The following is a 14,490-nucleotide window of genomic DNA, read 5'->3' as shown; positions in this document are numbered from 1 at the left end:
TTCACAAATTGTTTCTCAGAAATATGGGGTCAATAACTGGCATTTCAGCACTGGACACCAATTTGCTGATTAGACAGACAGGAGGCTGGAAGAACACAGCAAGCCAGGCAACATCAGGAGGCGGAGAAGTCAACATTTCAGGTGTAACCCTCCTTCAGGACTGGGGGTGGGTGTCAGGGGAGCTGCAGATAAAGGGGGTGGCAGGGGCAGGGTAGTGAAGTGGGGATAGGTGAAGACAGGCATAGCGTACCTATCCCTACTTCACGACCTTTCTCCACCACCTCCTTTATTATCTGCACCTCCCGCTACACCCACCCCCAAGTCCTGAAGGAGGGTTACACCTGAAATGTTGATTTCTCCACCTCCTGATGTTGCCTGGCTTGCTGTGTTCTTCCAGCCTCCTGCCTGTCTACTTTAGATTCCAGCATCTGCAGTTTGTTTTATCTCTAATCAATTTGTTAATGTCAGATATCATCCTTTACAAATTACATTTTGCTATCGTTCCTGACAATTTTGTGGTCCTCCTGAATTGTCATAACGTGTTCTGCTTTTTTGCGGAAGCAGCCAATTTGCAAGGACCAATCCACTCTTTGATTCTTTCGTGTCCTCCCACTAAAGGAGGGTGGATTATCGTACAAGTAAAAGCTTGTCTGCAGCCCGCAGCAGGCAGGTTTGTACAGAAGTCAGTTCTGATAAAGTCCGGCTTCTTGCCTGGACTTCACATCAAACAACTCGGAAGGCAGAGCAGAGAAACTAATGGGGTGTGGACATACTGAAGTTTGTGGTGTTCCTTTGCCATGTTATGAGTGACTGATCCGGTTGGGAGCGATCAAACAGCAATGACTTTGAAATGGAATACAGTCGCATTTCAAGTAAGGAATTTATTTAAAACATGCGTCTGCGGGATGTCGGTTCCACCCATGTAACCTCCCTGTCAGGATTAGAAGAGCTTTTCTGCCTTCTTTCGGAATGGTATTCACTTTATTCTGTCACTTTCCACGCTCCTTCTGAAAGAATGAATTCTTTTATGTTCTACGAAATAAACATTTTCCTTGTCGATCGAGCCAGGGTGTCAGTGCCTGGACTGCGATGACTCTGAACAATCATTTCAAATACAATTGTGCTCTGTGAAGGCGCACGCGTTGCATGGCAAGCAACAGCAAGAACCCTGACTCACTTTCCCCATGCTTCGAAAAATGAAGACTAGTATTCGACTTATGAACTATAGTGACGGATTTGCTGACTGAAAATAATCCCTTCATCTGTTTCTGGCTAGGCTGGGAATCACCGTGCGTAAAAAAAGTTAGTACTGAGTGAATGTGGTCAGGCCGGTATCCTGGACTGGTTTGGGTGAGCTGAAGGAGTGTGAGAGACAATTCCCAATTTTTTTTTTCCACTGCACTTGATTTGCATTTTTCTAAAATCTTATTTATCCTCCTCCTGGAGGATGTATGACTTGAGTTGGTTGGCAAGTGTACATTATGGTGAGGCACAACACGTTCCAGCTTTGTGGGCCAGGCCGGGTGAACTCAGGTCTTTGCCGCTCTGTAGATTTTCCTATGTTTACTTAGACCTATTCTGTAATCAACATTCACGGGTTCCTGAGCATGACCCAGCCTCTACTGCTAATTGTTGTTCTGCTGGAAAACCACATAACTTCCTTCCAAGGCTAAATTTTGTTTGTTTGACCTTCCACAGGAGATATTGTAGTGCAAGTATGTATTCTCCCACAATGTGGCAAAACACATCAGCAAAATTCATTAGTTCAATGAAGCAGACCTCCTCTTTGAGTTTTAAGACAATGAACTCCAGTCTGATGGACTAAATAGTTGTCTATCGCTGTGAGCCACAGTTAGCAAAGGAACAGATTATTAATCTTGGTCTGGACATCAGTTTGCAATCTACATTTGGCATCAGATACCCATGATGGAAATTTTTTTTAAAAAACGTGAGAAGTTGAAGTGGACAGGATAAGGTGTGACTGTAAACTAGAGCTGAATTACATTTGTTGTTTTAACTTGTACATTAAGAAATCATCTCTTAGTTAGGACGTTGGAGAGCTGCTGGCACAAGTGGAACTGTACCCCAGTAAGAAGAAACTGCACCGTGTAAAACAGAGATAATCGGACGGTTCAAAAATCTGAACATTTTTGGAAGAACAGAACTATGAACAATACTCTGTGATTCTTAACTTTTGTAGAATTCGCCCAAAATTGAAACACCACTCCAATTATGCAATTCGATTCACTTGAGACAAAATATCAGAAATCACCTGAGAAATAATGCTGCTTTTTTAAAAGTCTAATAAGCTGTTATTTGTTTTCTTCCTGAAGGAGCTGTGCAGATTTGTACCCTTCCTGCTGAGTGTCTGTATTTACTTTGTATTGGCACCACAGTCTTCCTGTCCCTTGTGGGTGAAGGCCTTTTTCAAATGCTTGCCCATTTTGTTTCTGTGTACATACATTTTGACTCATGAAATAAACATGTACACACATCCCAAAGCTCAAAAGCTCCTTGCAGGCCTCCTATTTTCAGCAGCAGGAGATATCTTCCGGACCACTTCTCCACAGCTATATCATTGCTATGGTAAGTGCTGGAAAATAGGTTAAAGATTTGCAGTTTCTAGAGATAGTGTAAATGTTAAACAGTATTTACTGACATATTTCAGTGAAACCTCTGGGAGAGATATAAAAGGTTTTGAGGGACATACATGGAGTGGAGAACTGGAGGGAAGGGTTTTGTTTCCATCTGACTTCCATGATATTGCTTCAAAAATTTATGATGTTATGGGACTGAGTAGATATGATTGTTATTACCCATGGGGAAACAATTGAGGTGTGACCAATTTTGATCTAAAATTTGAAATAATGAAAGTGGTCAAAAGATTGCAATTTTACAATTTAAAACTAAGCCAGAGGAAAATAAACATCACACCACAAAATGAACTGTGGACTTAAATATTGCAAAGAAAAAAGCTACTGTTTTCAGTCATTGCTGCAAACTCTATGTCCTAGCTACGAACTGTACCTTGCTCCCTGATGACAATCTGAGACTGACAGATTCTTTTCATACAGTTGGTTCATATTTGACTCTTAAAGTGGGATTCCAATGCCATGTCTTTTCCTTCATGAAAATCTCTTATTTCCATCTTAGTAACATTGTGCGCTTCTACACATGCCTCTGGCTCTCTATATTGTAAATGCTTATCCATGTTACTGTTATCTTCAGATTGATTGTTCCACTACTCTTCTGATTGGCCTCCAACTTAACAACTTGCAAAAACTTGAGCTGCCCCAAAACTCTGACTGTATTTAAACTCACACCAAATCCCACTCGGCCATCACCATTGCTCACTCCTTTTATCTTTATTAACATGACGTGTTTGTTCCCAAGAAAACTTTCTCCAGCCCTACAACTCTTTCAAATTTTGGCACCTTCTGCACTCTCCGTTTTCACTGGTCCACAACCGTGCCATGCCTTCAGCTGTCTGTACCAATCTGTGGAATATCCACCGGAAGTTCACACTTGAAATCACTCCCTGAATCTGACCTCTATCTCTAATATTAGGAGAAAATCCAAGAAATGGGTCAGACAGTGTTTGTTTGTAATCAGAATGGCCTTAGTTCACATTTGCCTGAAGACAGATAATCAGCTAAGCTTCTCAAGCTTTTCACTGGCAAGTGACAAATTTGATCCTCTTATGCGCCTGTGAACTATATTATGGGATGGTTGACCAGTGGCAAATGGTATTCAATCTGAATAAATGTGAAGGGATGCACATGGGCAGGACAAATAAGGCAAGAGAATGCATATGAATGGTAGGATCTTGAGAAGCAATGAGGATCAGAGAGACCTTGGTATGTGTATGTCCACTGGTCCCTGAAGGTTTCCCGACAGGTGGATAAAATAGTTAAGAAATCATAAGGTATTATTACACTTTATTAGCAGAGGCAGAGAGTTTAAGATGATGGAGGTAATGCTTGACCCATACAAAATATTGGTTAGGCCACAGCTAGAGTAATTAGTGCAATTCTGAAATCCACATGACGGAACAGATTGACTGCACTGGGGAAGGTTCAGAGTAGATTTATCAAGATGTTCCCTGGGCTGAAGAGCTTGAGCAATCAAGAGAGATTGGGAAGGCTGGAATTGTTTTCCTTCAAGCAGAGGAGACTGAGAGGGATGTGATTGAGTTGTATAATGTTGTGAGGGGCAATAGAAAGGGTAGAGAGGAAGGAACCTTTGCCTTTGGTGGAGGGATCAATAACCAGAGGCATAAATTTAAGATAAAGGGCAGCACGTTTAGATAGGAAGTGAGGAAACAATTTTTTTCAACCAGAGGGTGGTGAAAATCTGACACACACTGCCTATATGGGTGGTAGAGGCAAAAACCCTCATAACATTTGAACAATATTTTGGTTTGCACTTGTGAAGCAAGGTGTCCAAGACTCTGGGCCTAATGTTGGCAAATAGAATTGGAATACTGAGATGCTTGTTTTTTTGAACAGTTCAAATCCAATGAGCCAAAAGGTATTTTTTTTCTGTGCTGCAGACCTTGATGACTGTATGACATAAAGACATCAGCCAGCTAAGCACTAAGTTTTCAAAATTAGATGGCTTGAGGTTTGAATCCTAGTTTTTGCTGAGCTGGCTTATTTGGTCAAGAAAACAGTTTGGTTATAATAAACGGCCTCCGTGTTCACTGGCTCAAAGAAAGGAAAATTAGTGCATTTTCCCAATCCACATTACTATCCCGGTGAAGCAGGTGGAATGTATAATTTGTGAGGATGTCAACTGACATGGCCCTCTTGTGGCTCAGTGGTAGTGTCCCTATCCCTGGACCAGAAGGCCGGAGTTCAAGTCTGCTCTAGAGGTGAGTAACAACATTGCTGAACAGGTTGATTAGAAAATATAGGTTAAATGAAAATAATTCCGACAAAGATTTCATCAGATAGTATTACTGTTCTGACCAGATGAGGAATAACAAACTTGCTGTGCCGCAGAGAGGTTTAAAAAAAAAAATCTGCTTCAGGGAAGGGCCAAAATAATCAAATGGAAAATACAAAGTTTTAAGTCAACTTTATCCGTCTGGCAGTCACAGGTTAAAAATGTGTGCATCAGAGAAAGATGGTATGTGAAAGCATCAATAGAACACATTAAGAAGATAATGAGAATGTAATGATTTAGTTTAGAGGAAGTTTTTTTTTCTTTCAGGAGAATCCATGTTTGGACTTGTGCACATTTTCTACATCTGGATGTTTGGCATAAAACCTCTAAACCTGTTAGCAGGTATTTTCCTCGTGGCTGTTGGCACCATATATATGCTGTTCCTAAAAAGATGCGTCTGGGACCAAAAGCCCTTCCAGTGGGCAGCCTACATCTACATCTTATTAATTGGAACTATGGCCTGGCGTGCTAGTGCTGGCACACTTTTCAGTCCGAACTGGTCCTGGATCAAATTGTTTGCCACAATTGGAGGAATACTTTTTATAGTATCTGATTTCACTTATGCTGTCAGCATGTATTGCTTTCCCATGTATAATGCTGGAATTATTACAGCTACCTATTATACAGCACAGATGTTTATCACACTTTCAATTGTAAAGACTAAGAATGAGTGATCAAAAATCAAAAGGAAAGCAAGTTGCCAGTCTTCAATAATGAAGTGTTGACGAGTTTTGTGTATGTCATTCTGCAGCTGATAAGATATTAAGGAAATGCCTACTGGAAATAAAGGTCAATTATTTTCACTGAAGCAAAGATATACGCCTTATTTTTGCCCTCATTTCCCCTTCTTTTAGCTCAAGCTCTCAAAAAAATCCAAAGGAAACAAAATCATTTCCTCTAAAATGTTGACTTCTGTTGCACACGGAACATTCATGTCCCATCAGCTCGAACTGAAATTCTGCAACACAGGAAGTATTTTCCATCAAACATAATTACACTGAATTTACAGAACAAAAACAAGCCATTTGTCCAAAAGCAGCTCTAACACCCTTTCAGGCAATGAGTTCCAGATACTCGCAACCCTGTGGATTAAATTATTCCCCTCGAAACATTCTTCCTCCTTACTTTCAGACTGTGCCCTAGTTAAGGATCCCTCTACTAAAGAGAAATGTTTCTCCTCGACCCTGTTAATGGTCCTAAGAGTTTTGTACACCTCAATCAGATGCCTCACTCAGTAATCAAAGAAAACAAGCCCAGCCTATTTAGTCTATCTTCATAGCTCAGTCACTATCTGATTGAATTTCCTCTGCATCCTCTTTACAGGAATCACGTGCTGCAGTGTGCTGACTATATTACAGTGTGGTGATCATAAGTTGCTTGCTTTTGTATCCTTTCAGAAAATGTTAGTACATATTCTTCAAGGCATTACAACATACCACTTGCATAAGTTCAAGATAATCAGGCACAGCCAACCTGGTTTAGTCAAAGGGAAGTCATGTTTAACTTGTTTATAGGAGTTATTTCAATAAGTTAAGATCTGCTGCAAATAAAGGAAACCCAGTGTTTTCATTGTGTTTAGATTTCCAGAAGGCAGTAAATAAGGTGCTAAATCAAAGTTTATTCAGAAAATAAAAGCTTACGGTGTTAGTGGTAACATAGATGGAAGTTTGACTTGCAAACAGGAAGCAGACAATAGGAAAAGATGGGTCTTTTTCAGGATGGCAGGATGTCACCAAGTGTGTGCTACAGGGATCACTGCTGAGGCCTCAACTATTTTTTATAAATTGCAATGATTTAGATGAACAGACCAAATGTACAGCAGATAAATTTGCTGATAAAGTTAGGTAGGAAAGTGAATTGTGAAGAAAACCTAAGAAGGCCACAAATGGATACAAATAGCTCATTTGAGTGGGCAAAGATCTAGCAAATGCAGCAAAGTGTGCAACTGTCCATTTTCGCAGGAAGAATAAGGAAAAAGAAACGACATTATATAAATTGTGAGAGGGTGCAGTGCTCTGAGATGCAGAGAGATATAGGTGTCCTAGCCCATGAATTGCACAAGGTTGAATGTAGGTACAGTGAGTAATCAGGAAAACGAATGTTATGGTTTATTCTAAAGGGAATTAAACACAAGAGGGAGGTTATGCTTTAGTTATACAGAGCATTGGCAAGACATGTCTGAAGTACTGTGTAGATTCACTTGTACGTAGGTCACCATACTTAAAGGATGTTACTATGCTGGAAGCAGTTCAGGAAAGGTTTAGTGGATTAATATCTAGAATGAGTGGGTTGCGTTAAAAGGAAGGGCTACACAGGCTATGCCTGTATACTCGGAGTGTAGGAAAATCAAAGATGACTGAATTGAAACACAGAAGATCCCAAGGAGATTTGGTGGATAGTGAAAGGATGTTTCCTCTCGGGGGAGAATCTAGAATTCGAGGTCATAGTTTAAAAATCAGAGGACATCCATTTAACTCACAGACAAGGAACATTCTTCCTCTCAGAGGGTGCTGAGTGTTTTAGATTCCTTTCCTCAAAAGTGAATATAGATTCTTTACCTTTTTTTTTGTCAGAGGTGGATGGATTCATTACCAAGGCACTAATAGATTAATCAAGGACGAAGTAATTCCACAGAGGTCGGTATCCCTTCAATCAAGTCATCCTTTATTAACTGTCCTTGACTTTAGTACTGCCTCATTCTGAGTCAACTCTCAGTGTCAATATCCCTCAGCTGCCACTTTTTTCTCTGTCAGCCAGGGCTCCCTGATTGATCCAGATTAACTGCCTCAAAAGGGAATTCAGATTCTTGGAGGTCAAGCTGGCTGACCTCATTTCAATCACTACACTTGTAATACAAATTAAATGTCTTAAAGATACAGTACAAGTACATTCCCACTAAGGACAAAACATCCTTTATAAACTAAAAAGAAACAAAAGCATTTGTGTCATACCCAAACATGACTCGTATAATACTCACACCAGAGTCCATGCATCTAACACCTTGGTCAGTTCAATCATTTGTGATTTCAACTTCATTATTGATTCACTGGTGGCCCCTCACACTTGAGGATGATTCTCTTCCACTCTCATGGTGTGTACATAGGTGGCTGCGCTGACCAATGCGGTTTTTGCAGACTAGGTTTCACTTATGGCAGAAGGTGATCACGAGGAGAGATGGGGAGGCTTTGGTGTACCACACACTCCTTTTCCCTGTTTTCATCTAGCTTCCACTTTTTCCCAATGGCAAGTATTGAGGTACTCCACACTTTCCTGGATGCTCCTCCTCCACTTTGGATGGTCTTGGGCCAGTGAATCCCAAGTATTTGTGGAAATGCCTACAATTTGCCACTGAGGCCTTGAGGGTATCACTGAAGCCCTTCCTCTGTCCATCTGGGGCTCATCTGCTGTTTCAGAGCTGGGAGAAGAGCACCTGCTTGGAAAGCTTCATGTCAGTCATATGGACAATGTGCCCAGCCTATTGTAACCAATCAACACTTAACCTCACTGCTGCCAAGCTCCCTACTGGAGTAGAGCAAACTTACAGAACCAGTGGGAAATTATTTAACTGCCACCACCTTCAAGCCAAAACCAAAGTCAGACCAACCAGTAGCATTGAACGGCAGTAAACAGAAGCTTCTGTATCTCAGAGGATGGACTCCAGACCATCAGCATCTTTATGGAGGCAAATTAGAGCATGTGCCTCACTCTCAGCATCTGCAAACCAAAGGTCCTCCACAAACCTGGCCCAGCATGGTGCAGCGAACCCCTGATCATCAAGGCCTTTGAAAAGGTTGACCATTTTCAATACCTCAGGACTGTCCTGTCAGCCAAAGCAGCTATTAATGAAGAGATCCAGCACTGCCTCCAGTATGTTCGTGTAGCCTTTGGCCACCTGAAGAGTGTGTTCAAGAATAACAACATCAGATCAGAGACCAAGGTCTTGATTCCCACCTCCTATATGGCTCTGAGACGTGGACTATCTGCAGCAGACACCTCCCACAGTAGTACCAGTAACGCTGCCTGTGCAAGATCCTGAGAATCCGATCTGAAAAATGTGTTGCTGGAAAAGCGCAGCAGGTCAGGCAGCATCAAAGGAGCAGGAGAATCGGCGTTTCAGGCATAAGCCCTTCTTCAGGCCAGAAGAAGGGCTTATGCCCAAAACGTTGATTCTCCTGCTCCTTTGATGCTGCCTGACCTGCTGCGCTTTTCCAGCAACACATTTTTTAGCTCTGATCTCCAGCATCTGCAGCCCTCACTTTCTCCTGAGAATCCAATGGTAAGAAAGATGCACCAACACCAGCAACCTTGACCGGGCCAACACTGAGGCACTGACCACCCTTCAACTTATAGTTTAAATTGCATATAGCTTCTTGTTGGAGCCTTCACGCACCTGAGCTTCAATGCACTCAGATTGACATAACCTCTTCAATGTATTATTCCAAGACATCTGGTTTGAGTCTGGCACTAACACTAACTCCTCACTCTAAGGTGGCCTAGTTCACTGTGTACACTACCGTTCTCAGGAAAACTGATCTACATCGCCATTTTTTCCAAGGATTTCACACCTGATCACCTAAAGTCATAAATGAAACTAAAACCCTCTGTCTCTCTCAGCTTTTATAGAATAAAGTCCCTACACAGTGGAAGTAGGCCATTCAACCCAAGTCCACATCAACTCTCTGAAGAGTATTCCACCGAGACTCAGACCCATATCCCTGTAACTTTGGCTAATTTATACATCCTTGGATGCTATGGGCAATTTAGCATGACCAATCCATTTAACCTGCACTTCTTTTGGATGGCTGGAAAAAATGAGAGCACCTAGAGGAAACCCACACAGACACAGGGAGAATGTGCAAATTCCACACAGACAGTCACCTGAGTCTGGGATTGAACCCAGGTCTGTAGCACTATAAGGCAGCAATGCTAACCACTGAGCTACCAGGCTGCTTTGGATGTTTCCCTTCAGCTGACAAACTCCAAATTCCAGAACTCTCTCATAAACCTCTGAGGCCCCATTATTTACCATGCAGCATCACAAAACAATCTAAATAACCAAATTTCCATGAGCACTGCAAAAAACCTACTTACTCTAAAGACTGCCTTCAAAGCAAATCTTAGCAGGACTTCTACACTTAATGGTAAGGTCCTAGGGAGCGTTGTTGCACAAAGACGCCTTGGAGTGCAGGTTCATAGCTCCTTGAAAGTGGAGTCGCAGGTGGATAGGATAGTGAAGAAGGCGTTTGGTATGCTTTCTTTTATTGGTCAGAGTATTAAATGCAGGAGTTGGGAGGATCTATTGCGGCTCTACAGGACATTGGTTAGGCCACTGTTGAAAATATTGCGTGCAATTCTGGTCTCCTCCTTATAAGAAAGATGTTGTGAAACCTGAACGGCTTCAGAAAAGATTTACAAGGATGTTGCCAGGGTTGGAGAATTTGAGTTATCGGGAGAGGCTGAACAGGCTGGGGCTGTTTTCCCTGGAGTGTCGAAGGCTGAGGGGTGACCTTACAGAGGTTTACAAAATTATGAGGGGCATGGATAGAATAATAGATAAAGTCTTTTCCTTGGGCTGGGGGAGTCCAGAACTAGAGGATATAGATTTAGGGTGAGAGGGGAAAGATATAAAAGAGACATAAGGGGCAACTTTTTCACACAGAGGGTGGTACGTGTGTGGAATGAGCTGCCGGAGGAAGTGGTGGAGGCTGGTACAATTGCAACATTTAACAGGCATTTGAATGGGTATATGAATAGGAAGGGTTTGGAGGGACATGGACCGGGTTGGTGGGACTAGACTGGGTTGGGATACCTGGTCGGCATGGGCGGGTTGGACCATGCTGTACATTTCTATGACTCTAAAAGACGTTTTTAAAATAAATCACCATGTGACTTTCAAATTAAATAGTTACTTCAGACACACAGAAACCCCACTGCTTACTAAATCAAAAAACAGAAAACCGAACTGACAACAAATAACATTGAACATTATGTACGTGAACCTGCACTTCAAAACACAAGTTTCGGAGACTTTTTCACCAGAAAACAAAATAAATTGTTGGGTATTTGGCATTTAGTTTTGAAGGTCAGAATGTTTTGTTATGATTAGGCAAGAACACCCATAGCTTGAAGGAAGCCTTTTTGAGTTGGCCAATTTGCGGAAGTCTTGGCTGAAGCTGGATGTATAAACAGTTACTCTGAATAAAGGAGATGGTTTAGAACTGTTAGGAAATGGGTTCCTGAAGTATCAGCAGTTTGGTTCAGACCAGCAGCTTTTAGTTAGAACCCAGAAGGAATAATTTGGAGTTGACAAAGTCTAAGCTCAATTTTATGAAGGTTTCTGGAAGAAGCCTTCAAGATTGAGGATTGATACCACAACTAGGTCAAACCCTCAGTGTGACAGAGAAAGAAATTCTCTCTTAAGTCTGAACATTGTAAATGAGTGCTGTTAAGAATAATGGGATTGTTGTTTATGTATTCAAAATCTTTAAATTTGCAGGTTATGTAAATAATTTATTCTATTTTATCTTAATTTCTTTGCACAACAAACATGCTTTGTTGTTAAAATCAAATCTGCAATATTGTGTGTTTATGTATCATTGTAAGACACCTCATGAAAACCATAAAAAGACCAATATGATGCATCAAGCCAGTCTTCAGGCAGGGATCTGAGTTGTCCAGTAATAACATCAAGTGGGATTACTATATAATCCAGGGCAGTGACAGCCAAGTTTGCTGCAAACTGAAGACCACATTTCAGCTCCAGTGCTTTTGATTACATATATTTGTAATGTTCTCCTGTGCACTTTAATAAAAGTGTGAGCTCATTTGGTGAAATTGTTTAATTAAAAACAGGACATCAATTAGCTTTAAAGGCATTCTGAGGCCTACAATTGAGAATATGTCCATGACTGTACTGCCTTTTACAATCCTGTTAGCTATGAAATTGGCACTTGCACTCCCTTAGACTTCTTAATGTCGAGTTGTTTGTGTATATTTGCACATTGTCTTTGTGATAAATAAGCAGTGAGCAAAACTTGCTCGAGAAATCAAATCCCTCCCTTTTATAAATAACTCCACTAATAGATCCAAAGAGAAGGGGACAGTGACATTGCGGTGAGACTAGTATTCCAGAAACTGAGGCTAATGTCCTGAGAACATGGACTCAAATTCCAACACAGCAGGAGGTGAAACTGTTCCTCAATTAATGATGAATTCAGAATTAACGGTGACTGTGAAACTGTATTGGATTGTAATAAAGGTCATTCTGATACACAAATTACCTTTGGAGAAGGAAACATGCTATCCTTTCTTCATCGAGCTGAGATGTGTTACCAGACATACATCTGAAATAGCCCAGCAAATCTCTCAGCTGTACCAAACCATTACAGAAAAGTCATAAATGAATAAAACTGAGCAGAACTGGGCAGTCCATCTAGATTGAGTGAGGCTTCAGAAGTGACAATGACACATCCAACTCTATCAATTCTGCACAGTCCTCCTCACTAATGGCTGAGGCCTTATGCAAAAACTGAGATAGCTGACACACCAAATATTTAAGCAACATTTCTGTCACAGTCATAATCTCCAATGGTTCCAGAGCTGAGAGGTTGTAGGGGGAGGTGGAAATCTGTAACAACAGGACGATAAGCACCTGCAAAAGTGCGAGGTGGTTGTCAAACCTTGTGGGTTTGGAGTGTGGGGCTAGAAGAGAAGGCTGGGTTGGGAGGGTTCTTCAGACTGAAGGTATTGAAGTGGAGAGCATCTAATTTTACGCTGGCTTTGTCAGGACAGAAATTAGCCTCAAAGTGAAACCAAATAAAAAGTGAAAGGACTGTGGATGCTTTAAGTCAGAAACAAAAACAGAAATTGCTGGAAAAGCTCAGCAGGTCTAACATCATCTGTGCAGAGAAATCAGATTTAATTTTTTCAGATCCGGTGACTCTTCCTCAGAACTAATGGTAGCTCGGAAAATGTTGGTTTTTATGCAGAAGATAGGGTTGGGGGACGGGGTAAGGAATAATGATAGGTGGAGATAGAACCCGAAGAGAGACAAGAACAGTTGAACAAACAAAGGAGTGGGTAACGATAAAGCTAGGAGGGTGAGTAGCTGTTAATGGAGACTGGCACCCCCTCACCCATTCCAATCTATCTACCCCAAACTGACTGCACTCTGTGTGCTCAGATCCAACTGTTACTTTGTTATTAAGTCTGCCGATAAGGGTAGTGCTGTTGTAGTTGTCACACTGACCTCTACATTATAGAGACTGAGCACCAGCTCTCAGATGCCTCCTCCTATCTCCCCCTGGACCATGACCTCATCATGGACCATCATACTATTGTATCAAATATGGTCACAAACCTAATTTCATCTGGTGGTCTCCCCCCACTGCCTCCAAACAGATCGTATTCCAAATCCGCACAGCTTGCTTCTACCTCCTTCTGAAAATCCACAATCAGGGCTGCCTGGACAGACCCATTGTTTCTGCCTGCTTTTGCCCCTCACAACTCATCTCCCCTGGTCCTGTCCCTGCTCACTTACATCCGCGATTCTTCTGACGCTTTATGCCAGTTTCGCTATTTCCAGTTTGCAGGCTCCAGCCGCCTCGTCTTCACCATGGATGTGCAACCTCTTTACACATCCATCCCCCACCATGATGGTCTCAGGGCTCTCTGTTTCTTCCTGGAACAAAGGCCTGAACCATCCTCATCCATCACCACCTTCCTCCACCTGACCAAGCTCATCCTCACCCGAAACAACTTACCTTTAAACTCCTCTCATTTTCTTCAGGTCAGAGGGGTGGCATAGGCCCCAGTTCTGCCTGTCTCTTTGTGGGGTACATGGAACATTCCTTGTTCCAATCCTATTCTGGACCCCAGCCACAACTCTCTCTCTGATTTATCAATCATATCATCGGTGCTGTCTCCCTCTTTGTCCAGAATTGGAAAGGTTTATCAATTTCACTTCCAAATGCCACCCTGCCCTTGCTTTCACCTGGTCCATTTCTGACTCCTCCTTTACTTTTCTGAACATTTCTGTTTCTGGGAACAGACTGGCTAATTATATCTACTATAAACCCACCAACTCCCACAGTTACCTGCACCAAACATCCTCACACTCTGACTCTTATAAAGACGCTATTCCATTCTCCCAATTCATCTGTCTCCATCGCACATGTTCCAATGATGCCACCTTCGATAAGGGAAACTTTGAAATGTCCACCTTCTTCCTCAACCAAGAATTCCCCAGCACTGTTGTTGATAGGGCCTGCAACAGGTCTGATCCATCTCCCACATTTCAGCCCTCACCCCCTCTCTTCCCTCCCGCAACAGCGATAGGGTTCCCCTGTCCTTATCTACCATCCCAACAGCATCCACATCCAGAAAATCATTAGCTGCCATTTCTGCCATCTCCAGCAAGATGCCATCACCAGATACATATTCCACTCCCCTCTCTTGCCCGCCTTTCACAGGGACCAATCCCTCCAGGACATCCTATTCTACCCTTCCTTTAGTTCCAACATCCCCCCACAGCCGATGGCACCT

General features: G+C 42.1%; 1 protein-coding gene and 1 long non-coding RNA gene across 2 annotated transcripts in view; one reads left to right on the top strand and one right to left on the bottom strand.

Annotated features, from left to right (window-relative positions):
* The window catches only part of LOC148135694 (uncharacterized), a 136,452-nt gene that overhangs the window by 94,538 nt on the left and 27,424 nt on the right, over nucleotides 1-14,490 (bottom strand). The window lies entirely within an intron of this gene.
* Nucleotides 667-5,756, top strand: LOC122543113 (lysoplasmalogenase TMEM86A-like). The gene is made up of 3 exons (XM_043681389.2): nucleotides 667-872; nucleotides 2,334-2,586; nucleotides 5,215-5,756. The coding sequence occupies exons 1-3, from the start codon at nucleotides 840-842 to the stop codon at nucleotides 5,619-5,621; spliced, it is 693 nt and encodes a 230-aa protein (XP_043537324.1). The 5' UTR covers nucleotides 667-839; the 3' UTR covers nucleotides 5,622-5,756.

Source organism: Chiloscyllium plagiosum, unplaced genomic scaffold (assembly GCF_037043375.1).
Source record: "Chiloscyllium plagiosum isolate Xiang-an unplaced genomic scaffold, Cpla_swu_hap1 HiC_scaffold_48, whole genome shotgun sequence".
Taxonomy (NCBI): Eukaryota; Metazoa; Chordata; class Chondrichthyes; order Orectolobiformes; family Hemiscylliidae; genus Chiloscyllium; species Chiloscyllium plagiosum.
This window is presented reverse-complemented; position numbering and strand designations above follow the sequence as displayed.

Excerpts from the sequence above, each read along its gene's own strand:
- LOC122543113 (XM_043681389.2), top strand. The coding sequence starts at position 840 with ATGACTTTGAAATGGAATACAGTCGCATTTCAA. Across the intron at positions 873-2,333 it reads GGAATACAGTCGCATTTCAA|GAGCTGTGCAGATTTGTACC; the intron begins GTAAGGAATTTA and ends TTCTTCCTGAAG. Across the intron at positions 2,587-5,214 it reads ACAGCTATATCATTGCTATG|GAGAATCCATGTTTGGACTT; the intron begins GTAAGTGCTGGA and ends TTTTTCTTTCAG.